The sequence below is a fragment of the Ambystoma mexicanum genome, chromosome 1q (genome assembly GCF_040938575.1).
Source record: "Ambystoma mexicanum isolate Mex_15411 chromosome 1q, UKY_AmexF1_1, whole genome shotgun sequence".
Classification (NCBI taxonomy): Eukaryota; Metazoa; Chordata; class Amphibia; order Caudata; family Ambystomatidae; genus Ambystoma; species Ambystoma mexicanum.
In genome coordinates, this window is record NC_090922.1 from 789,545,787 (window position 1) to 789,571,378 (window position 25,592).

Sequence of the window (25,592 nt, forward strand, 5' to 3'; positions counted from 1 at the left end):
AGTAAAGAGTGGATTCTGTGATTTATGGGGGTGCTGCCATAAGTAGCCTGCTGTCATGATGCCTACCCCCGGAGCACCAGGCCAGGCCCAGCACCCCCGGAAGCAGGCATCATGCCCTCAGGTAAAAGCCCAGCGGCCCCTTATAGGGGCTCTTTGGACTCAGTCCTGGCGCCTATGGCGCCAGGCTCATGTTGGACATCAGTCCTGGCGCCATAGGCGCCAGGCTCATAAAGGGAGGTGTTTTGTGCACTTACCTGATGCAGACCATGCTGCACGCTTCAGGCCTCCCTGAGACCTGAAAGGGACTATTTTTTCATAGGGATTATTTTTTCACTCGGGCGTGGCCAGGGAAGGATACATACCTAGTTGGGGAAGGATACATACCTGGGACTTCTTTGGAGGCTATTTAAGCCACGCCCAAACAGCAGCTCATGCTTCGCGTTGTTCTGCTTCCTGCAGCTTAACGCTCACCGTGTCTGCTCCTGCTTCTGGACTCCAGCCACGCCCGCCTCGAACCTGGAAGACCTGCAAGGAAGGAAGAGAAGAGAAAGGTGAAAACCAAGGACTATTTCAAACTTCTTACCTGCATCCGGAATCTTCTCGCCAGCATCCCTGAAGAAAGACTTCCATTTAAAAGCATTGCGTTGCTCGCTGCAGTGCCACGCTTCACTCACCTGTCCTCGAGACATCTCCCGGCTCCATTGCGGCTGTCAGCATCGGACGCCACATCTCTGCACCTAGGGGAGAGAGGAAGAAACAAAAGGTGAGCAGAAGGAACACAGAAGGAAAGCCTGATTAACAGCCATAATACTGACCGGCTTTTCTTCCACATTTCGGGTCGGCGCCGCCCCGTTGGCAGGTACCGTACCCCGGCCCCTATGGGGAAAGGACAAGAGACATTTCTGGGGAATGATAAGGACATTTAGAGGGATCGCCCTCATCACTACTCACCTTGGCAGTTTAACCCCTCGACGCATCGCCTTCATTCTGCACCTGAAATAAAGGACAGATCACAGGTTAGAAAGACAACATAAAGGGGGCCTCACTTGAACTTTGAACTTTCATACTTACGGTGCATCGCTCAGGAAAGTCAAGTGGATTTTGCCAGCGCCATTCTGAAAACCAGTGAAGTAACTGGACGAACACGCGCCCCTGCACCAGAAGCAGGATGGAGAGTTCATCCTTCCAAACCATAAGAAGGATATTCCTATGGGCCAGGCAAGCACGATTTGGAGGTCCTGTCCAATCGGTGTTCCGGGTCCTGCGCATCACGCTAGAAGAGGCCACAGCAATCCAGACTAGACCAGCGCCCGCGTAGGAATCAGGTGAGCGTTCCAGAACGCAAAGCCTTCCTACAAATTCCCACCCAGGCGCTATGGAAACTTCCGAAACTGACCAGTTGGCCCAATTACTGGGGGAATTACGGGCCAAAGTACACGCCGCTCATCAAGAGACTAGTGCCCTCAGGAGGGAAGTGATTGTAATAAAGGATAGAGCTGATGATCTGGCTAGACAGCTTTTGCAAGGTCAAGCTGGACAAACTCCTTTACCCGGTTCCGGGGGGAACCCCGCTCCTGTGGTTTCCAGTAACCCGGTGCAGATTAATCTACCTGGAAACATGCCGGTGGCCCCACCTGAATGCTTTGCTGGGGACCCCAAACGATTCGCCGTATTCATGAATCAGTGTCGTTTGCACTTCCTATGCAGACCTGGGGCCTTCCCTAATGATCAGACCAAGGTAGCCTTTGTGTTGTCATATCTCAGCGGCTGTGCTGCCGATTGGTCAGTCCCACTGGTAACTCAAAATGACCCGATTCTTCGTGATTTTCAAGGATTTCAAACAAGCATGGAAAGGTTATTTGCTCAACACTCCCAGGGTCAGGCTCTGGATGACGAACTTCTATCTCTGCGACAGGACAATCAAGACCTTCTATCTTACATTGCAACCTTCAAAAGACTAATTGTGGAAACTGGTTGGCCAGAGGATAAAAGAATCACGTTATTCTATCGAGGTCTACGCAGAGAACTTAAAGATGTCCTGGCACAAGTTGTAAATCCGCCCCAAGAATGCACTGAATATATAGACTTAGTGGTCCAATTCGATCACAGGCTGCAAAACAGAAAAGCAGATCGGTCCAAGTTTGAAACCCGGGTGTTGGCCAAGACCCACGCTAACCCCAAGGGGGCTGATGCCTCGGAGCCTATGCAAATCGGAGGTGTTAAAGGACCCCTAACTCAAAAAGAACGGGAAAGAAGACGACAGATGCAATTATGCCTTTATTGTGGGTCCTCTGGACACTTTCTACGAGATTGCCCGGTTAAGCCGCCCAAGAAGGTGGTAGGAGCCGCTGATAAAATCCATGGAAACTCTGTATCGGTAAACGACCACACCCGGCAAGCGTAGGGGTCCACTTGCCGAGCTTGAAAACTAACTCTCAGACCTCGCATTTCATTGTGCCAATGGTCCTCGTAGATCCGGAACAGCCTAAATGGTTGCATGCTATAAAGGCATACATCGATAGCGGGGCTATAGGAAACTATGTGGATCGAGAATTGGTCTCTAGGATAAACCTCCCTCTGCGTCCTAAAACCAACAAAGATGTCATCACCACAGTAGATGGAACCGAAATTGCCTCTGGACCGGTAACACATTCCACAGCTGAGGTGACCCTTGTAGGTCCGGATGGCCATCGGGAGGCAGTTGTGTTTGATGTAATCAAGGCTCCACAGTTTCAGCTTATTCTCGGAATCCCTTGGTTAGAGACACAAAATCCTCGAATTGATTGGCGATCGAAGAGAATAACCTTCCCGGATTGTGCACAAACCTGCTACCCAGAAAATCCAAAAATTAATCTAGCATCAGTAACCTCTGTCCCCGTGCAACTACCTCCAGAGTACCAAGACTTTCAGGACGTCTTCCAAAAGGAATAGGCCAACACATTACCTCCCCACAGATCGTACGATTGCCAAATCGATCTGGTGCCCGGTGCACAACCCCCTTGTAGCAGGATTTACGCCCTTACTGAACCAGAGAATCTGCATTTGAGACAATATTTAGATCAATACCTCGCCAATGGTTTCATTCGCCCGTCAAAGTCCCCGGCATCCTCAGCTTTGTTCTTCGTGCCTAAAAAAGAAGGCGACCTTAGAACTTGTATCGATTACCGCGCATTGAACCAGATAACTGTTAAAAATCGTTACCCTCTGCCTCTGATCCCTGAACTCCTTGACCAGGTGAAGGACGCTTGCGTATACACCAAGTTAGATCTCCGGGGGGCTTATCATCTGGTACGAGTAAAAGAAGGCGACGAATGGAAAACGGCCTTGCGTACAAAATATGGACTATTCGAATACCAGGTGATGCCTTCCGGGTTGTGCAACGCCCCTGCAGCCTTCCAATTCTTCATGAACAATGTCCTTCGGGAACTCATCGATGTCTGTGTTTTCGTGTATATCGATGACATTCTTGTGTACTCCTCTTCGGAATCTGATCACAGAAAGCATGTCAGGGCCGTCCTAGAGGAACTGCGCCAGCACAAACTGTTTGCCAAGCTGGAAAAATGTGTTTTCCATACCACCGAGGTTGAGTTTCTCGGATTCATCCTGACACCTAAAGGTGTCCGAATGGATTCACGGAAAGTGGATGCCATCCTCAAATGGCCATAACCTAGTTCGGTGAAAGGTGTCCAAAGCATGCTTGGTTTTGCAAACTTTTATCGCAGGTTTATCCCGGAGTTTTCACGTGTGGTGCAACCCATCACTGCACTCTTGCGAAAAAATAAACTTTTTGAATGGACCGAGGAAGCCGAACAGGCCTTTCAGGAGTTGAAAGCTAAGTTCACGTCCGCACCTATTTTGAAGCACCCGCGTCCCGATCTCCCATATATAGTCGAAACCGACGCGTCCAGCTTAGCCATGGGAGCTGTCCTGTCTCAGAGAGACCCTGAAACCAACCAACTGCACCCCATAGCATTTTGGTCCAGAAAGTTCTCGCCGCCGGAGATAAATTATGCGATCACCGATAAGGAACTATTAGCCATTAAGTCCGCCTTCAAGGCTTGGCGGCATTATCTCCTCGGCGCCCGGCATACCATCACTGTGATCACTGATCACCGAAATTTACAATATTTAAAAACTGCCAAGGCTCAATCGTCTCGACAGCTCCGATGGGCTTTGTCCTTTGCTGAGTTCGATTTTGTAATCACCTACCGCCCCGGTTATAAGAATGGTAAGGCGGATGCTCTATCCCGAATTGGAATGGAAGAAATAGACACAAACTCAGAACCTGTGCCGATAATTCCTGAACAAAGAATTTTGGGGATAACCACTTTACAAACCCTTGAAGACATTCAAGCACGAGTGAAACAATTCCTGGACTCTTCAGTTTTGCAGGATTGGATCAAAAGGGGGTCTAACTTTTCAGTCAAGGATGGCTTACCTTACTTCCAAGAACGCTTATTTTTGCCAGAAAAGGAATTGCAAGAACTGGTTATTTCCCGTCATCATGATACCCTGATGGAAGGACATCCTGGCATTGCCAAAACAGAGGAAAATGTTAAACGACAATTCTGGTGGCCTTCCTGGCGACAGGATATCAAATCTTTTGTGATGTCCTGTGGAGTTTGTGCCCAAAACAAAGGTCAAAAGACAAGACCCGCCGGTCTTCTTCAGCCCTTAGACATTCCACCAGCACCTTGGCACACCCTGTCACTAGATTTTATCACGGACCTGCCCTCTTGTAATGGTTACAATACTATTCTGGTCGTGGTGGATTTATTTTCCAAAATGGCCCACTTTATTCCGTTGAAAGGATTACCTTCAGCCTTTGTCCTTGCCAAAGAATTCCTCGAAAATATCATCCGTTTGCATGGATTCCCGTCCATACTAGTCTCCGATCGGGGAAGCCAGTTTATTTCTCATTTTTGGGAAAAGTGTTGTCAACTGGCACAAATCGATGTAAGACTCTCGACCAGCCACCACCTACAGACCGATGGTCAGACGGAGAGAACAAACCAGACCCTTGAACAATATCTACGATGTATGTTGCACCAATCGGAGGGTAATTGGAAGGACATTTTATGGGTGGCAGAATATGCATACAATAACTCGATACACTCTGGAACTGGTCAGAGCCCCTTTTATACCCTATATGGACATCACCCTCGTACTTCAGACTTGGACTCACCTCTGAGCCTTGAAATGCCCGCAGTGGACCATTTGCATTCTACGATTACTCAAGCCTTCAAGGATGCAACTGCACATTTGCAACATGCGAAAGGGAAATACAAAAAGAATGCGGATCTGCATCGAAGAGAGGCGCCTCCATACCAAATAGGGGATCAAGTATGGTTGGCTACCAAACACCTATCACTCAAGGGGCCTCGAACTTTTAATCCAAGGTATTTAGGCCCTTACTCAATCAAAGCTATAATCAACCCAGTGGCAGTCAAGCTCGATCTACCAGCAAACATGCTGATTCACCCCGTTTTTCATGTATCACCTTTGAAACCAGTGCACCCAGGAACCAGATTAACAAAGCCACCAGAACCGATTCAGATAGATGGGGAGCCTGAATTCGAGGTGAAGAACATTTTGGATTCTAAGATCTCAAAATCAAAACTTTTCTATCTAATTGATTGGAAAGGGTACGGGCCTCAGGAAAGGTCTTGGGAACCCAGTGATCACGTACATGCACCTCGGCTGGTAAAAAGGTTCCATCGGAATTTCCCAAACAAACCGAAACCTCCAGAAGGAACGACCTTGGGAAGGGCCTTGGGGGGAGTGCTGTCATGATGCCTACCCCCGGAGCACCAGGCCAGGCCCAGCACCCCCGGAAGCAGGCATCATGCCCTCGGGTAAAAGCCCAGCGGCCCCTTATAGGGGCTCTTTGGACTCAGTCCTGGCGCCTTTGGCGCCAGGTTCATGTTGGACATCAGTCCTGGCGCCATAGGCGCCAGGCTCATAAAGGGAGGTGTTTTGTGCACTTACCTGATGCAGACCATGCTGCACGCTTCAGGCCTCCCTGAGACCTGAAAGGGACTATTTTTTCATAGGGACTATTTTTTCACTTGGGCGTGGCCAGGGAAGGATACATACCTAGCTGGGGAAGGATACATACCTGGGACTTCTTTGTAGGCTATTTAAGCCACGCCCAGACAGCAGCTCATGCTTCGCGTTGTTCTGCTTCCTGCATCTTAACGCTCACCGTGTCTGCTCCTGCTCCTGGACTCCAGCCACGCCCGCCTCGAACCTGGAAGACCTGCAAGGAAGGAAGAGAACAGAAAGGTGAAAACCAAGGACTATTTCAAACTTCTTACCTGCATCCGGAATCTTCTCGCCAGCATCCCTGAAGAAAGACTTCCATTTAAAAGCATTGCATTGCTCGCTGCAGCGCCACGCTTCACTCACCTGTCCTCGAGACATCTCCCGGCTCCATCGCGGCTGTCAGCATCGGACGCCACATCTCTGCACCTAGGGGAGAGAGGAAGAAACAAAAGGTGAGCAGAAGGAACACAGAAGGAAAGCCTGATTAACAGCCATAATACTTACCGGCTTTTCTTCCACATTTCGGGTCGGCGCCGCCCCGTTGGCAGGTACCGTACCCCGGCCCCTATGGGGAAAGGACAAGAGACATTTCTGGGGAATGATAAGGACATTTAGAGGGATCGCCCTCATCACTACTCACCTCGGCAGTTTAACCCCTCGACGCATCGCCTTCATTCTGCACCTGAAATAAAGGACAGATCACAGGTTAGAAAGACAACATAAAGGGGGCCTCACTTGAACTTTGAACTTTCATACTTACGGCGCATCGCTCAGGAAAGTCAAGTGGATTTTGCCAGCGCCATTCTGAAAACCAGTGAAGTAACTGGACGAACAAGCGCCCCTGCACCAGAAGCAGGATGGAGAGTTCATCCTTCCAAACCATAAGAAGGATATTCCTATGGGCCAGGCAAGCACGATTTGGAGGTCCTGTCCAATCGGTGTTCCGGGTCTTGCGCATCACGCTAGAAGGGGCCACAGCAATCCAGACTAGACCAGCGCCCCCGTGGGAACCAGGTGAGCGTTACACCTGCATAACTGGTACGTATGGAAGAATTAAAAGTTTCATATTGACAACATTTCTGTGTGCAAAATGGCCTAATACGCACCTTAGCTGGAGGGCCGGGTGTACTATACACAATATACCTGCAGACTACTGATGCTTCATCCATATTTTTGCTCAGTCAGTACATATCCCTTTTCCTCCACATCGTGTACACAACTGTGGAATAGAATTGGTACCAGACAAACACATAATAAATGATTGGGGTGCTGATAAAAGCCCTAAAAGACCAATCTGACATAATCTTAATAGAGTGGCAAAAGACATGTCGAGGGATCCTAGTGAACCTCAGTGAGACAGAGGATGACTTATGGATCAACCCAGACAAAACTAAAATTAAACTATGCATGGCAGATTGGATCGAAACCCAAGAAGACAACCGCAAATACAAAGGTTACGAAAACTTCTGGGCTCAACCACGAAAACTGAATCAGATCCCGAGTTATCTGACTTTATTCCCTAACTGGTACTTCCGAGACCTTTTTCTGAGATTCAGATTGAACATTTTACCAACGGGAGAAATATTACAAAGAAGAAAAAGGTTGGATATCCGTGAAAGCTGCAGAATGTGTAAAATAAAAGGAGAGATAGAATCTCTGAAACATCTCACATTACAGTGTACCGGTTTAAGGAAAGAGCGAGAGCAGTGCTTGGGGGACATCATTAGAAGTCACATGACAAGGAATGTTGATGAGTGGTGGAAGACTCTTGTAGAAGGAGAAAAAATGAAAATAACATTGGCACTCATAAGACTAGTGATTCTAATTCTCAAGAAACTAGAGGTGATCAACAACATGACCCAGGCACAATAAGGCGTTACCAAGCTCTGCTATCAGGATACTGTACATCAAACTGAAGACACATCATGGAAGAATGGACACGATCAGGTTAAAGGTTTCAAATATGGAAACCATATAATCTGTTTAAATAAAAAAAAAAAAAAAAAAATAATAAATGATTGTGTGTACTGTGAAGGCAACATGCGTCCTTTCTTAATCCAAGCTGGTGGTTCAGACAAAGCCCTAGCCGTTCTCTTGCAACTCAACCCAACACTGATCATCACATTGCCTATCACTCAAGGAAGCTTACCCACTGTCGAATTAATTATTTAGTGATCGTAAAATGCAGTGGTGGTGATAAAAGAAGCAAGCAAGACACAGACAACAGATTCAAAGTAAAAGAAAATATTTATTAACTCAAATTGTCAGGATGGTAGAAAGCCTAAGTTGCCCTATGCTAAGGTGGGATTTCCCTACCTAAACGAAACTAAGGAAAGTCTGAGTCAAAGAGTTCAACTTAAAAGTCTGTCTGTATCCTTGCCCTCACAACTAAAGCTAAACAATGTGTAGGGATGTCAATAATAAAAGAAATGGTGATCAACACAAAGTTCTGAGCCTGAGTTCACTTACCCAAGATTTCAATGTAGCAACTTGTAATCAATCTTTCAAAGTCAACACAAATCTAGGTCCACTTGACCCTCCTCTGGCTTGCCTTACCAGTTCACTCAAACTGCTCCTTCTTGGTTTATTTCACAATGTCTTTGACTTTCTCAATTTAGGGCTCACTGGTCTAGGCACAGTTGTCAAACCACATGGTACATCCATCACATGTTGCGCAACCAGGAACCCTAGACTCTCCTGCCCACACAGTTTCTTCTGTACTTGTCCCTGTGTACAGATTCACATTCACTTAGGTTCTCTTCGTCAGCCTCTTGGCTATATGTGGAGTTTCACACTTTCCTGGCTTCTCCTGGTTAGCCTCTTGGCGTTGCTATAGCATGTCCCATACTTCTTGCCAATCTTTGGCCTTGCCGCAGTGTATCCATTCATAAAGTTAACTTTGTGGTGGTCTTGTTCGGATCTATGTGATCATGACAACCCCCAGAATTCCGACGGCCGAAAATGCAGAATTTCTTTTTCCAACCCCCTTTACACCACATAGATATGGGGGAGACCCTCTGCATCCCCTCCATGTTACTATTATATCCCATACCCCACCCACATATATGTGGTGTAAGAGGGGGGTTCGGAAAAAAAACGGAATTTCGGGAGTCGAAATTCTGAGGGCGACAGTTTGGTGCATTTCCACCTTGTTCATGCCCTACGTTTCAGTTGCACTCTTTCATACATGCACTGTTTTCTATAGGTTGCTTTCAAATGGGCATGTTCCCTTTTCCTTTCATCAGCTATTAATTTTGCCCATAAAGTTTCCTTCAATTCGATATTCAACATGTATCATTTTTCTTTGTTTCAAGTTTTCATTCAGTTTGGTATTCAGTGCATGATTTAACTTTGCTTCAAGTTTTCATTTAGTTTAGGATTCAATATGCGTAATTTAACTTAACTTCAAGTTTTCATTCAGTTCTGGATTCAATATATGTCATACAGCACTTCAGTATTCATGCCTAGCCCCTAGGAGCGTCCCTGGCTTTCAGTGACATTTCCTTCCACTCATCGGTCCTCAGCGTTCCTTTAAAGCACTCTACAGGCATCTTCTTTGTCCCAGTGCTAGAGTGATTAAATGAGGTTTTAGTGTAGATCAATCCCAGCCGCCTCTTCCTCGTCCCAGTACTATCAGAGGTAAAATGTGGGGAAATGAGGGGAGAGGTTTTGCAGTAGCCCATAAAGACCTGGGGAGAGTTAGGTTGGTCTTCAACAGGCAAAGGGGGATACCATGTCTCGCCTGCGGGCACCCCACTTCCAATCCCAAGGACCCTCCACCCAGGTGATTATGCCTCGCTCCTCCACCCCCGGGGTCAGGATCCAAAAGTGATGGCCTTTCCCTGGCCACCTGAGAAGAGGATCCAGGGGGGAGTACGAGTGAGGATACCCTCAGGTTTCTCACAGTACTCCCCAACCCTACAAGAGCAGCAAGAGCTATCTGGACGACTGTCTACAAAATGGGTACATCGTGCTCTGCTAGTTTATGGCACGGGCCCCCTTGTTTTTTGTTAGCGAAAAGGAAGGCACCCTATGACCGTGCATTGATTACCGCTTCTCAATGATATCACCTACAAAGACTGGTACCCTTTTAAACTTATCTGCAACATATTGGAATCCCTACAAACTTCATCTGTATTAACCAAGTTGGATTTGCGAGAAGCCTACCATCTGGTCTGCATCAAGGGAGGTGACGAATGGAAAACAGCCTTCAAAACACCATTGGGGCAGTGTGAGTACTGAATAATGCCGTTTTCCAGAGATTTATGGATTCCGTCTTCTCAGATTTACTCTGTGTATCAGTTTGGGTATACCTGGATGGCATTGTGGTCTTTTCTCCCACTCTGGAAATCCACAAACGCCATGTCTCGGAAGTCCTTTCCTGCCTGGCGGCTATCCATCGATATGCTAAACTTGAGAAATGCTCTTTCCAGCAGGAGCGGATTGAGTTCTTTCGCTATATCATCAGACCTTCCGGAATTCACAACGATCCATGAAAGATACGAGCAGTCCGAGAGTGGCCCTTTGCACGAGATTAGGTATATGAACAGGGAGTGGTCCTGTCCTCACAAATTAAAGACTGCAATAACTTCTTGCAGTGATAATTTCCACCTTCTTGATCACCCAGAACAATGGTTAACTAATACTTGTCGCTGGGGGAAGAACCAACCAACTACTGAGATTGGTCTACATATGCCTTTTTATTATTTTGGCTAAATATGTAGCTTTCATTCATTTTTTTCACGAGATGTCAAGGCTACACAGAGATTCCTGGAGTTTGCCAATTTCAAACAGCATTTTATCGCTGAATATTATGACCTAATGGATAACATCACCTGCATTCTCTGCTCCAAGAAGGAATTCCATCGTGACGAAATGGCAGAGGATGCCTTCGTGACTCTCATGAAAGTATTCACGGAGGCCCCAGTGCAGCAACATCTGGATGACATGCGTCCTTTCTTAATCCGAGCTGGTGGTTCAGACAAGGCCATAGTCGTTCTCTTGCAACTCAACCCCAACACCGAGCATCCCATTGCCTATCACTCAAGGAAGCTTGCCCTCTGTGAAATGAATTATTCAGTGATCGAAAATGCAGTGGTGGTGATAAAAGAAGCCTTGCAAGAATGGCAATACCATCTGCTTGGCGGACTCCATAAAGGCGAGGTATCAACTGACCATCCCAATCTACAGTTACTACGGACGTACCAATAGCCGCCAGGCCACTGGCCTTTCTTCTTTTCGCTGTTCAATTTCATTATCACCTGCATCCCTGAGGCCCAAAACCAGCGGGCTGATCCCTTATCGTGGTTTTATGATCATGAGTGATCTGGTACCAGTTGGGGTGAACCTGACTTGTCTCCCCAGCACTTTCTGTATGTCATTGTACCCTACTGGCAGCAAGTCAAGGAAGCGACACCACAGGACCCAGAGGCATTTACACTCCTGCAGGATCCCTTGATATATTCAACTGACACACTCCTGTTCCATAATGGCCATCTGTACTTACCAGCCACAGACCATTGCCCAGGCATTCCCTTGTGCTTCCATGACTCTCACCTCACTGGCCATAGGGGAATCAAGGCAACTCTAGACCTGGTCTCACAACAATTTTGGTGGGCTGGACTCCGTCAACAGGTTCAGGACTACGTAACCTTGTGCTCCATTTGTGCCCAAACTAAGACCAGCAGACGTCACCCTGTTGGCCTATTACAGCTGTTGGAAAAGACAACATATCCCTGGCATACCATTGCTACCAATGTTATCATTGACTTACCTAATTCCTTTGGGCACACCTGCATCTTGGTCATGGTGGGCTGTCTTTCGAAACTGGCACACTTCATTCCTCTGTCTGCCGTCTCTACTGCCGTACATAGGTCTTTCTTCATGAGGTCTACAAATTGCATGGGCTACCAGAGAAGGTGATTACCAACAGGGGACGACAGTTAATTTCTCACTTCTGGAAAGCACTCTGTGGCGTCACGGGTATACATCATGCCTTAAGCTCCGGATACCACCAACAGAGCAATGGCCAGACTCAGTACACTAACCAGTCCCTGGAGCAATATTTGCTGTGTTACAACAATGCGCTACAAGCCAATTTGTGCGAGTACTTGGGCACTGAAGAAGAGGTCTACAACAAAGTTCTTCACACCTCCATCAAGACAAGCCTGTTCCACTGTATTTACAACTTTCATCCAAATATCCTACCCCTGTCTCTGCCCACGCAGAGTGCCATACCTACTACAGAGGCCTTGATCCAAAGTATAAAGCAGATGCAGCGAGAGCTCTCTGGGACACAAGCACACGACAGAAGACAATTGCAGATCGTAAGCAGTCCGTAGAACCATCCTACAAGATTGGAAACAAGGTGTGTTTGTCCAGCAAGGATCTCCATGTCTGTAACCTCCCTACCAAGCTGGCACCACATTTCTTGGGACCATTCCGTATCCTTGCATTCATCTCACCAGTGGCTTTTCTTCTGCAGTTACTGGTTGGTTGGCGTATTCACCCGGTGTTCCATGTATCTTTGTTGAAACCGTATAGAGTGGAAACCTACGGCAGAAGTTCATCCCGGCTTCCGCCCCTTGAAATCGACGGCCAACCTGAGTATGAGTTCCAGGATATTTGTGACTCCTGCTTCCATAACGGGCAATTGTATTTCCTGGTCAACTGGAAGGGTAATACTGCCTGTGATCCATCTTGGGAACCGGCCTTCCGTGTTCACGCCCCCTGGTTGGTCCATCGGTTCTTCCTCCGATTTCTCTGGAAACCTGGTGCTCTGGGTTTTTCGGGGGGGTCAGGGTGTCAGGCCACCTTGCGCATGTCATTGCAGCAACAAGTGGATTCTTATTTGGCGGGCTACCCATGCTGGCGCCTGCAGTGGAGGGGAATCGGCAGGCAGGGCTGCGACATTTGGAGGCACCCCAGTGCTCGGCCCAATCACAGAGGGAAGGCAGGTTGGTATACCATGGGTGCCACCATGTCCTCTTTGCTGCGCATGCACGGGGGCCAGCTCCACACTCCTGTGCATGCGCAGTCTGGCAGACATCATCTGTTCACACAGTCTCGATGTCCAGAGCCCTAGGCTCTGATTGCTGGAGGTTGGTGAATACAAACCCCGTAAACATGAACACGGACGCATCTTATGCTTATTAGCCTGTCTGCCTGCACACTGTCCTTGGGGACTCTCCTTATTTCTTCCTTATTTTCCTCACCTGTCTTGCTCCTTGCCAGTCCTTTCCCTGCTTCTCTGCCTATTCCTGCTACCTTACCTTGGTTCTCTTTTGCCTGCCTTGCCTTTGCCCTGCCGGTCTCCTCCTGTTACTTGCTTTGCCTCTAGTCCTGCCTCTTCCTAGCTGTCCACCTCCTGGATCCACCCACTCCAGTTGCCATTGTGCCTGCTCTTCAGCTCTTCATTGAACATCCAGCTCTCCCGGCCAGCGCTTGTCACTGGGCCTCATTACACGGACGGCGGTGGACCAAGGTGCTATTAGCACCTTGGTCCATGCCGGTAAAATACCAGCACCGCCTTGGAGGAAAGGGGAATTACCGCCCTATTCCAAGGTTGGTGGGGCGGTAATTCCCCCTTCCCCCATTGCCCTTCCCCATTCCCATTTTTGCCCCATAGGGCATAATGGGAATGGGGAAGGTGCTAAGTACGGCACCGCAAATTGCGGTACCGTAATTAGCTCCCTGGTCCCTTTGCGGGTTGGTTTTTAATGCCTGCAAAAAGGAGGCGTTAAAGTCTCCAACCCGCAAAGGGACCTCGTAGTAAGGCGGTAAGGGTTAACGGTCACCAGTACCATTAACGGTGACCGTTAACCCTTACCGCCATCCGTGTAATGAGGCCCACTGTCTCTACGCTAATCCCGGCAGCTGCACCGTGGCATAGGGAACCGGTCTCGGAGCACCTATCCTGTATTCATCTCGGGGAGACGGTGCTTGGACGCTAGTTCCTTTGCCATACTTGTGGCCTAATGGCACTCTGGATCACTTCTGGAGATCTAAACCTGGTTTTCCTCGCCCTGAACGACTGTTAAGACCAGGAGCCCAGCAGTGACGAGTCCAGGCACTTGACAGCTAGTGTTGTAAGAGTGTGTGTTGTAAGATTGTGTGTTGTAGAGTGTGTGTCGTAGGGGTGTGTGGTAAGAGAGTGAATTGTAGGAGCACTTGCCATACGAGCATGTGTCGTAAGAGCATGTGTCATAGGAGGACACAGTTTCTGGGGTTTTGTTGTTACCAACTTAACTTATAACCATGCGCCTAGTAGCTATTTCAATTCAAACTTGCGTCACAGCTGCGTGGGGCAAAAAGAGGCACTGACCCCAACCCCTTAGACTGACAATAAGGTAACACGCCACACACTTTGTGTCATAGGAGCACCTGTCATAGGAGCATTTGTCATAGGTGCACATGTCGTAGGAGCATGTCTCGTAAGATCGTGTATCATAGTAGTGTGTGTCACATAATGTACATACTTTCGATAGAAGCAATATATTAATTCTGAGCATGCGTAATGTACACACTCTAAATGTCTGTCTACGTTTTAGAGAGAAGTTGTACATTCATTTTGAGCGTGTGTAATCTGCAAACACTACATATCCGTGCACATTTTGTATAGAAGCTGTACATTTATTCTCTGCAATGTCCTAGATGCACCTGTCGTAGGAGCCTGTATCGTAGCTGTGCATGTCGTAGGTGCACCTGCCGTAGGAGCATGCCTCGTAAGAGCGTGTGTCAAAGGAGCTCATGTTGTAGGAGCGCTTGTCGAACGAGCGCGTGTCATAGGATTGTGTGGTAAGCAGTGTCGTAGGGCCACGTGTCATAGACCACATGTCGCAGCATTTGTCGTAGGAGCCTGGGTCATCGGAGATATCTGTACAAATGTACATAGACCAATTGTGTCGTAAGAGCTTGTGTTGTAAGAGTGTATGTTGTAGGAGCTCGTGTCATAGGAGTGTGTGGTAAGCGGGTGTGTTGTAGGCGCACATGCCATAGGAGTGTTTGTCATGATGGCAATTCTACCTATATAATAAAAATGCCACCATATCATGCTGGCCCCAGGCACATGATGGGCATGCAATGGTGTGTTGAGTACTTGGCACGTGATGGAGTAACTGTTAATTGTTCTGGTAGATAACTCACTGGTTATGGGTACTCACCTCAAGCATATGCAAAGCTTGCACTTCTCAACTTCAAATCCCAGCAAGGCCAACTCAGTCCATCCTGCCACGGTGAATAAATTGAATACCATTAAATTGGGTACGCATCGATTACCGCAGTGCTTCGAAGTGGGAGGAATCCGGTATGAAGCATTCAGCATTATTATAATTCAAAGTGAATAACTGGCGTATGAGGCAAGTACGTGGGCTTCTGATGTCAATCTGGGCATATGATGGTAGCAATACCAGTTAAAAAAAAGGATTGCGTATCAACGCTTGTTTAAATTGAGACAGATTATATTGTATAGAAGCTGCTTCACCTGAGGCAATTCCAAGAGACCTGGTACGACATACAGATCACAGCCTCGTTTCTTGCCAGAGTGATGCGATATTGAAACAGTGCAAGAGCCTCTGAAACTGTAGGCAGTGCGGATATGCAATATGGACTGGGGAAAGAGGATCCATACACAAAGGGTCACGTGATTCACTAGGACTGAGCAGAGAGAAAGACTGATGTAGGCTCTGTGCCTCGCTACCTAAAGTACCTTGCCATTTTTTGACACAGAAACATGTAGATTTCTGATGTTTGATAAGTGTGAGAAATTGCGTGTTTAAGTGAAACGTTGAAAAGAAAACTGTAAAACGGATGCCACAATTTAATGAGAGGTTTTGTTTTCATTCGAGATCTTTCCGATGACCCGCTTTCGACAAAATCCTCGCCTTCTTCCGCCGAGGGACGCAAATCCACTATGAAACGTTCACCAAAGCTGCCGAAGAAGAAGCTCACGAAAGCGGGCATTTCCGATGACGAGGAAGGTAGGCAAGGATACAAATTCTGCAGCAAAAGATGGATGCCTTTCTAAGGAACGTGTCCATTCATTGCAGCATTTCCTGAAGAACCGAATATTCTGGAGTGGTTTAACAGAAATCGTATTGTTATGCCTGACCCAACACCTGCTGGGCCACTGGATTCGCGAACAGAAATATCCAGCTGAGGTTTCAGCTGAACCACATTACACATTAGGCAGGGTTCAAGTCGAGGGTACACGCGGGGGAACGGAGTCCACCCACTTTATTCAGAGGGTGGATTTAGTCGCCCTCCAGCTAAAAGAGAAACATTAGATGTCATGTCCCTTTGAATGTATGCATTAAAGCCGACCTCTGGGATCAAACCTCAGTTGACAGGTTTGTAGGCAGGACACTTGACCACTGCACTATATAACCTGATGAAAAATAAAAACCAACTAAAGGTGAATTATCCCATTTTGGTACTGCAGGTCCCAGGGAAAACATGTATATTGGTTCTTGGAGTTTAAAGCATGCACACGTGTCTTGGTTTTGTGTGTGTGTTGATTTTATGAAAGACAAATGTCCTTTGTCCTGTTCAATTTAGGTTGTTATGCAAAGCCAATTTAATGAAATGTGCCTATTTCACCTTGTTATGCTAATTTTTGGCAACGTCACATCCCATTGCGTTTGTTGAGGAGTCCCCCCACTTTAATTTTTAGGACTTGACCCCTGTCATTAGGTCATTGATGAAAAATTCAGATCCCTCTCCTGTCCCTCATTTTAGCAGTGGTGGATTCCCCTCCTGCAACCGACCCATTCTAGTGATGGCGGCTCCGAGAACCAGCATGGGAAACTCAGAACCAGAAATGTTCATGTGATGCTCCAGCACAATGCAGGGAATCCGAGAAAACAAGCTTGTGTGGATCTGTATTCTGTTCCCCCGCAGAGCAGCTTGATTTCTGCCGACTGCACCTGTGCTAGGAAAAAGTCACCGCAGCATACCTGCCTACATTAGAGAAACAAAAACCCAGAGAATTACGTCACCTGAGCCACACCCATGATTCCAAAGCGCTCCACCCAGCTTGTTGTTACTTATTTTAAAACTCGAAATGTATTTTTCAATTAAATTGATTAAACTGCTCAAACTATTATTCTGCAACACATACAACTTGCATGTTAGCTTTTTCAAATCCCAAAACATTCCACATTCGTTATATGGAGCACCAAATGGAAGATCTCTTACATTAGATCAAGCAAGAGGCCAGGTAGTAAAGGAGGTGACAGTGTGCGGCCATGTATTATAAGGAATAAAGTACCCTCTACTGTATGTAAAAAGGAAATCATCGGAGTTCCATGACCTTATAAAGGAACTCGGGCTTCAACCTTGTTCCTCTATTTGGTCACGGAGCTCCTCTATGACTTGCCATATCATTATATTGTACAGTAGGGCGTATTTGGAACATCACTACTGACCTGCAATAAGAAAACGTACCTGTATGATTTGACCGTGGAATAATTGTTCGCAGTGGAATAGACAGTAGTTGATTCTGCCACAAACCCAATTTTGCTGCTGCCAAAATCAACAAATCCATGCCCCCTCCAACCACCCCAATACATCCTCACCCTCTCCCCACTTATCTTTCAGCATCTGCTTTCATTCTGACCCTGCAGTGTCAGTTCCATCCCTGCAACTCCAGGGTCCCTTTCTCTGTTTTTGTTAAATAATATCCCAGAAGCAGCGGACACCTCTGCAACCCCTGTTCCCCTTGTTCGCTATAATGGAACGTTATGGCCTAGCTGACCAAATATTTGGTTGTACGATCAATCCGCCATTTATGGGGCTAAGAAATCCCCCTATAAACAAAGGATCAAGGATGCGGCATCGAGCTCGAAGGAACTGTTAAAGATCCTTAGTGACTTGGAGGAACCTTGCCCCTCTATTTAGACAGTGATAAAATATACAACCTTGGGCCTCATTACACGGTAGGCGGTAAGGGTTTACCGGTACCGGTAAATCCTTACCGCCTTACTACGAGGTCCCTTTGCGGGTTGGGGAATTTAGCGCCTGCTTTTTGAAGGCGTTAAAAACCAACCCGCAAAGGGACCAGTGGAGCTAATTACGGTACCACAATTTGCGGTACCGTAATTATCGCCTTCCCCATTCCCATAGAGCCCTATGGGGCAAAAATGGGAATGGGGAAGGGCAATGGTGGAAGGGGGAATTACCGCCCCGCCAACCTTGGAATAGGGCGGTAATTCCCCTTTCCACCAAGGCGGTGCAGGTATTTTACCGGCATGAACCATGGCGTTAATAGCACCATGGTTTACTGCCTACCGTGTAATGAGGCCCCTTGTCTACTGAATCCCAGAACTCTGAGGCAAAAGATTGCTAAAATCAAGGAAGGATCTAGTGACAATCCTTGTGTCACTAAGGGTCTGTCTACCCCAGCCAAATCTGAGCGATCAGCGACTCCTCAGCCCCTTTTTAGGTTCTGTGAAATATCAGCATCTGATATTCTCGAACTGCTGTTGAAAATCAAACCTACCATCTGCAAGGGAGATAGTTTTCATGCACCTAATGTGCAGTCATGTGCTGTTTTCTCACACCTCCCATCACTAAATGAATGCCCTCCCCCAGATCTGAGACTATGCGGGGCAATATCGCTCTTCAAGCGTAGGCTCAAGACCTTTCTTTTTGAATAAATTCTGTAAGGAATTTCCTTTGTGGAGTTTGTCTGGTCTTCGTGCGTCTATGCCCACGGGCGATGTTCTAGCGTGCTACAAATAAACTAACTAAATCACTTGGTTTTGGAGATTTGAAGATTCTCTTGCAGTGAACCGTGGAAGAGATCGCATTTTTATCATTGCAATTAGGTCTCCCACCAATATTCCTCCTGCCACTTTCATCCAATGGCACTAATTTGGGTGTGCCTTTTTAATAGTTGCACAGAGTACAAATTGATGGTGGGAATACAATTGAGTGTCATGTCATGTACAAGTGTGCTGTCAATGCAAGGTGACTGCGTGCACCAAAGCTAGTCCTTTGGCATATGTTTGTAATCTGACTGTTGAAGGGAATGAATATGCACACAGGCTTCAATGGAGTTTACATGTTTCAAAACTAAGGATGAATCCTTGAATTATATTTAATATTTTCATAATTTATCAGAAGAACCATCCTCATCGCCTTCAAGAAAAGCTACTCCTAATCCTTTGAAGAAGAAAAAGGCAAGGAAGCCAACAGACCCAGATGAAGACACTGATGGTAAGGATGTAGTTTTGCTCTGATTGCATTAGTCATCAGAACCTGGGACCTTGGGGATCTGTGTTGCCAAGAGCATGGTCTTGGTTGGGAACCTTTGTTCTGAGGCGCAGAGCCCCGGTTATGCACCAGAGTTAACCCACCTGCGTCACTTCTTTCCCACACACTTTACACTGATCCTTTCTAATATACCCCCAGCAGCGGATGATTGGGAGCCCCAGCAGGAAAAGCCTGCAGGCCCTGGTACAGCTAAGGGAGGGACTGTGAGAAATATAGATGGCAGCAACATGGGAAATACCCCTGATCCAAAGAAAAGGAAACAAAATGGTGAAGTGCTCTGTCAAGGAACACACGTACAGCAGCATCCAGCGTGGGTAATCGCTCTCCTTCACAGAACTATCATCAAGAGTAAAAGCAAATAGGAAAATCACATTGGAAAAATCATGTTACTAAAAACGAATTAAAACCTTTATTTTGTTAGAAATTATTTGTCTGTTATCCAAGGCTAATTCAACAGGTTAAATGTCAGCACAAAACACAGTTCATATTAATTTGTATTCATAGGTCCAGCATTTGTATAATATCATAGTTTACATTTTAACCATTGCTGACTGTTTACTGAGTGATGATATTCAATTACCTAGTTTATTCTTGATGTTACTGTTTCTGAAGCACTGCAATCAAAATATAACCAAAACAGCATACATTTAATTTGTTTAAATTGTAAAAATTAAAGCTTTTGTAGCTGTCTAAGCACTTACCATTTTTAAACAAATTAATGGACTTGTAGACTCTAAAGACGTTATGCATAGACAGGGCCTCAAGCACAGACCTTCACCCATCTATGTTTTTAAAGTACCAAACATATTCCTATTGATGTATATTGATGTATATGTTAAAGGATTCGAACATATGCCAACTATCCATAGTGATCACTTGATACTCAAATGTACATGGTATGACCACGCGCTGAAGAAAAGCAATGTGGGGAATGTTACTCCCGAATGTTAATTCTGTGACTGTCAAGCCTGATCCAAGAGTGGCGTAGTCACGAAAAGACTGTGTATAAAGGTGAATGTTGTTGGTAACAGAAGGTAAGGTCTTAAGATTGATCCTAGAATCTGGCGTGGTGGACAGATTTTAGGAGCCAAGTTTAGCAGCCATATGCAGTAAATGCGAACGTGCACACTAAAATAATGCAAAAATTGTCAAAATGTATCCGCTACCACCAGCCTGTCTTTAGGCACATATAAAAGAAATAAAAAAATCCCAGGTGTAAAAGGTTAGGGTGCTACAAACGTAGCACCATTTCACTGCATTATAAGATGATGTGTGCAATGTTAAAAGTCACAAAAATGTAAAAGGGAAACATAGTTTTGCAGGACTGATAGTCTGGAATACCGATCAGTCTCCTCATAACAAAGGAGAAAAAGGCAGGACAGGTGAAGCTGAAGGCTTTACTTCCCCTCAAAAAGTCAGAACAGGTTAAAAACAAAGCAAAATGATTGGGGTCCATACGAACCCTGGAGGGAAAGTTGCCAAAAAGAAATCTTTCCTAACATAAGGGAATTGAGTGGTCAAACTAGTACAGTACAAATGAAAAAGCCTGGCACCTTGATGTCAACAAGGTTATTATCAAGAGATTGTTCTCTGATATGGCATGCTAGACTTTGTTTTAATTCATATTGAGATAGGGTGCTTCCTTCCTTGGCAGTAGGATATCAATGTACGGTAATACATAGACATTTATAGTGAGAAAATATAGCTTGTTACGCCACTCATTCAGTGGCGTAACACAAAATCTGGGAGTCCCCTGCAAACCACGTTGAGCCCCCACACTCGGCAACAAAGCATGTGCTGTGCCACACTCCAAGCTGACCGTAACCACCATCAATCCCCAATATGCATGATGCTCATGCTGCTGCAGGGCCAGGCCACACACTGCACTAGGTGAAAGATATAAATATGTGTTTCAATCAAACCTTAAATCGTATCACCTAGCATAGAACAAGGGGACTGTGCCTGACAAGGGAGCACACAAATGTACCAGCCAACTCTGTGCATAACCAGTAATATTATGCACAGTAATTATACCTTAAGAAAACATGTTCATGCTGCCTCTTCCTGTATCCCGTGTACACACAATCACTAGCTGGCTTTGCCCTTAATGCCAGTAAAAATCTCCTGCCACAGGAAGAATACATGCTAATGTTGGCTGCACAAATGCATACCAAACTCCTGCACCACCATGTGAGAATGCTCTTCATGTTGATTTTGCCCTCAACACCAGTAAAACATGCAATACTAAAGTGAGGACACATTTGTTTTTGGCTGCACAAATGCCTCCACCCACAATGTAAGAACATGCATTATACTGGCATTGCCCTTATGTGAGTACAAAAATGTCATGCCACAGAAAATGGCCAGTCTGCCTGCCCCTTGTGCTATAACACCCTCATGCCAACCCTCTCACATGTAATATTCTTCAAGTTGACTTTGCCCAAAAATGCCATTAAACCATGCAACAAAACGTCAATGTTCCAGTGCCCCTTGCCTAGGCCCAACATTGCAAAGGGTTACCACAAATTTGCCAGAGTGATGCACCGTAGCGAGGGAGAGGTGGAGGTGTGACACATAAGGTAGGTAGTGAGAGAAGGGCTACATATCTGTCCTTCTGTATGCAGTAACAGTCTAGTACACTTTCCTTATTTTTTGTTACTGTGTTTTGACTGTCTGTTACCATACGTCTATGACATGCTTTGTTGCTTGTACAGTGCTTTGTGCCACAATGAGGTCACCTCGTAGGACTGCAGGACACGGAGGGAAGCTTTCAGGTTGTAAGCCAATAATGTTCCTATTAGTGTGCCTAAAGAACAATACTGAGAACCCCATATCCAGCCAACATACAGAGAAGGGGCGTGAAACAGAAGTGAATGTGCTCCATATTACATCAAAAGGAAGAGAAATGGTGATCTGAACAGCTTGTTCACCAGGAAACCTTTTTAAACCTTTTTAATAAAAACATTCACAATATCTTGTGCACATTTTCCATGTTCACAACTCCCTGAAAAATGTGCAACATTTACATTTTTTTAACTTCATTTTTTGCAATGCCGTGAGGCAACATTTCCATCAGATATATCCACCAGGGTGGTGTCGCAATTTGTCGCAACAGTGATGTCATCTATAATCACAACGCACGTGCAATCTGAATTATTGTAAAGTAGAGCGCTCGCTTTGACATCCGTGCAGAGCCTTCCGACGCAGGTACGAAGGGCCAAACTCATATATAAGTGCAAAAATAAAATAAATTGTCCTTAGTCCCTTCAATCACTAACTCTGTGATAGGGCGACAATCACATAGGGTCTCATTATGACCCAGGCGGAAACCATGGTTCTAATAGCACCATGGTCCATGCCGGTAACTTACCGCACATAGGGCTCAATGGGAATGGGGAAGGCGCTAAGTACGGTACCGCAAATTGCGGTACCGTACTTAGCACCAAGGTCCCTTTGCGGGTCCCTACTTTAACGGCTGGTGTAGACCAGCCGTTAAGGTCGGGTCCTGCAAAGGACCTCGTAATCAGCCGCTAATGGGTTAACGGCGCTGCAGCCTTTTACGTCACCGTTAACCCATTAGCGCCAGGGTCGTAATGAGGCCCATAGAGTGGTAACCGGTGCCGAGTTTACAGTGCTCAGAACGTCTGAACATGCGGTTGCGATGGTCATGTCCACATCCACTGCGACATTAGATTGTAATCCCTTATTAGTACCATTTTGCAATATTGTATCCAACAGTACACCATGCACACCCAATTTAATTTCTATGGCATCACATTTACTCATAATGGTTGTCAGCATTTGCTCAAGCACTGAGTACAGCATTATGGAAGAATAAGTACTACCCTGCCGACATACATTTGCGGCCCCCCCCACAGAGTTCACACTCTGATTCCTGCACCGTAGCACACATACCGTCAGACAATGGCCCTCATTACAACACTGGCGCTAAACCATGGCGCTATTAGCACCATGGTTGGTGCCGGTGTTGTAACGAGTCCGCCATGGTGAAATGGGGAAATACCGCCCCATTGCAAGGTTGGCGGGCGGTATTTCCCCATTTCACCATGGCCCTTCCCCATTCCCATTTTTGCCCCATAGGGCTCAATGGGAATGGGGAAAGCGGCAATTACGGTACTGCAAATTGCGGTACCGTCATTGCCTGCGAGGTCCCTTTGTGGGTCCCTACTTTAACAGCTGGTCCAGACCAGCCGTTCAGGTCGGGTCCCGCAAAGGGACCTCGTAGTAAGGCACTAAGTGATTAACGGTGCCGCAGCCTTTTACGGCGCCGTTAACCACTTAGCGCCAGGGTCGTAATGAGGCCCAATATATGTATGTCTTTATTTTGCAGCAGTAAGGATGTATCATGGTAAGCACTATCATGTCCACTCCTTCATGCAGCTTCGACTGTTGGATCCATCAGGTATGTCACTATAATCATTCATGGCAAGCGTATCAACCAGTACATATTGTGTGGCTGCACACAGGTCCGCGTGTATGGCTTGGCTAGGGCAGCCTGATGTCCCACTTAACAACCTGCTCAAAGCAAAAGCTCCAGTGGATATGGGCTGCAGACAGGTGAATAGATCCTCAATTGTACCATCATTACGGAAGACACTTTCAGTCCCCTTAGCCGACGGTCCCTTAGGCAGGTTAGCGTGATCCAGAGAAATGACATCAATAATGCTGCCCGTCATGTTAGAACTCAAACATGCCAGTCTCTCTGATAGTTCGAGCTCCAATGGGTTGAGATACCTGTTTTCACAGCCCTTACATATCGGAAAAAAGTTAGTAATTCTTGAGGATTGTGTTATTCCCGATGAATTGTGTGTCCCCATCGGAGTGTGCATTAAGGGGACAGACACATTTGTGACTCAATAGATAGGTTTGGACATCGACAGCTGGAGTCTTATCCGTGGTCTTATCAGAAGTCACCTGCAGGATACCTTCCATGGTGCCACTGTCCTGATTTACATGCACGTTACAGCAGACCTCAATCTAGTTACCTGCTGTCAGTCCTCTGGCATCTCCATTTCCATTTGCCATTAGGCCTAGCGGCGTGGCGGCGACGCGCTTTGCATGTATCGCCGACTCAATGCTAGTGCATCGCTTCAGTGTCCCACACTGTCTAAAAGTGGGAGAAAGTAGTTCATAGGGCGTTTGATTGATCCCACAGTCACCACACTATATTTTGTCACATTAGACCTGAAGCAGGTAGCACAGGGTGCGTCTCAAGTGGATGGAAAAAGCACTTTTGGTTTGGTTCCCCGCGCGGCTTAAGCGTGTTCAAAGGATGAATAAGCAGCCCCTGCACCGCGCTGATCAAGACTCAGTGGTTGAGGGGCAAAGACTTTGCAGTATGTCTCAAGATAATTGGATCAATGGCGTTATCACTGTCCAAAGGCTGTCTAAACGCAGATACAAATAATTCAAAGGGATCCTGGATTTAATAATGTACGTATAGTAATGTTATAATGCACATGAGAGTGTGCATAGGAGGAGCTCCCCTCTGCCTACTCCAGCTGTTCAAACTGTGCATACACAGGGTTCCAATTTCACTCACTGCACTTGCCGCCACCGCTCTTACACAGGACAAGGAAATGGCAGCGCGAGAAAACGCTCCTCTATCAGAAGCCACACCGGCACACTAGCACAATTTGCAATGGAGCTCCCATGCTCCCGTGCTGTTGTCTTCTCAGCTCAGCTTACCAGCATTAAAGGGTCACAAATGCGTGGGTCCACAATCCAAGACAATCCAAGGCAGCCCCCCCACTGGGGATTCAATGCTCTTCTCCTCCTTGACATGGTCTGGCTAGCAGAACTAATGAAAAGTCTGGAGAACTACAAGTCCGGACCACCACCGCCGCATCACAGCTGAGAGGAACGCACCTAGCGCGTGTCACGTCAAACCAACACTGTGTGTGCAATCGCACATCCGCTTCCAACGTGAGATCAAGATTTAGCAACATTTTCAGTTTGATTTCCCCCTTTATTTTACAACGTTCTTATACTGTGGGAAATCTCGCCAATCACCACCGAAGTAATCTCAGAGCACCTGGGCCTGTCCTTTCATGCAAAATGTTTGACACTGAACACTGTCTGTGGCTCAGCAGTGTGCACGCTGTAAGCGTTCTACAGTGCCATGGTGCCATTGTGAACCTGGACATGTTGAAACCATGCATAATAAAACCTAACATCAAAGCCCTCCCACTTATTTGCTTAACAGCCACAAACTGCCAGGTTCTAAAGACACGAAAGATGGCAGGAAAAATTGA

The 25,592-nt window shown here is 46.5% G+C and overlaps 1 protein-coding gene across 7 annotated transcripts in view; it reads left to right on the plus strand.

The window, feature by feature from the left end:
- PRG4 (proteoglycan 4) overlaps window positions 1–25,592 on the plus strand; it is a 422,062-nt gene that overhangs the window by 214,130 nt on the left and 182,340 nt on the right. For all 7 annotated transcript variants that reach the window (XM_069641367.1, XM_069641368.1, XM_069641372.1 and 4 more), the window contains 2 exons: window positions 15,891–16,022; window positions 19,165–19,260. In XM_069641367.1, the coding sequence (XP_069497468.1) occupies window positions 15,891–16,022; window positions 19,165–19,260 (228 nt within the window). The remainder of the gene's footprint in view (window positions 1–15,890; window positions 16,023–19,164; window positions 19,261–25,592) is intronic.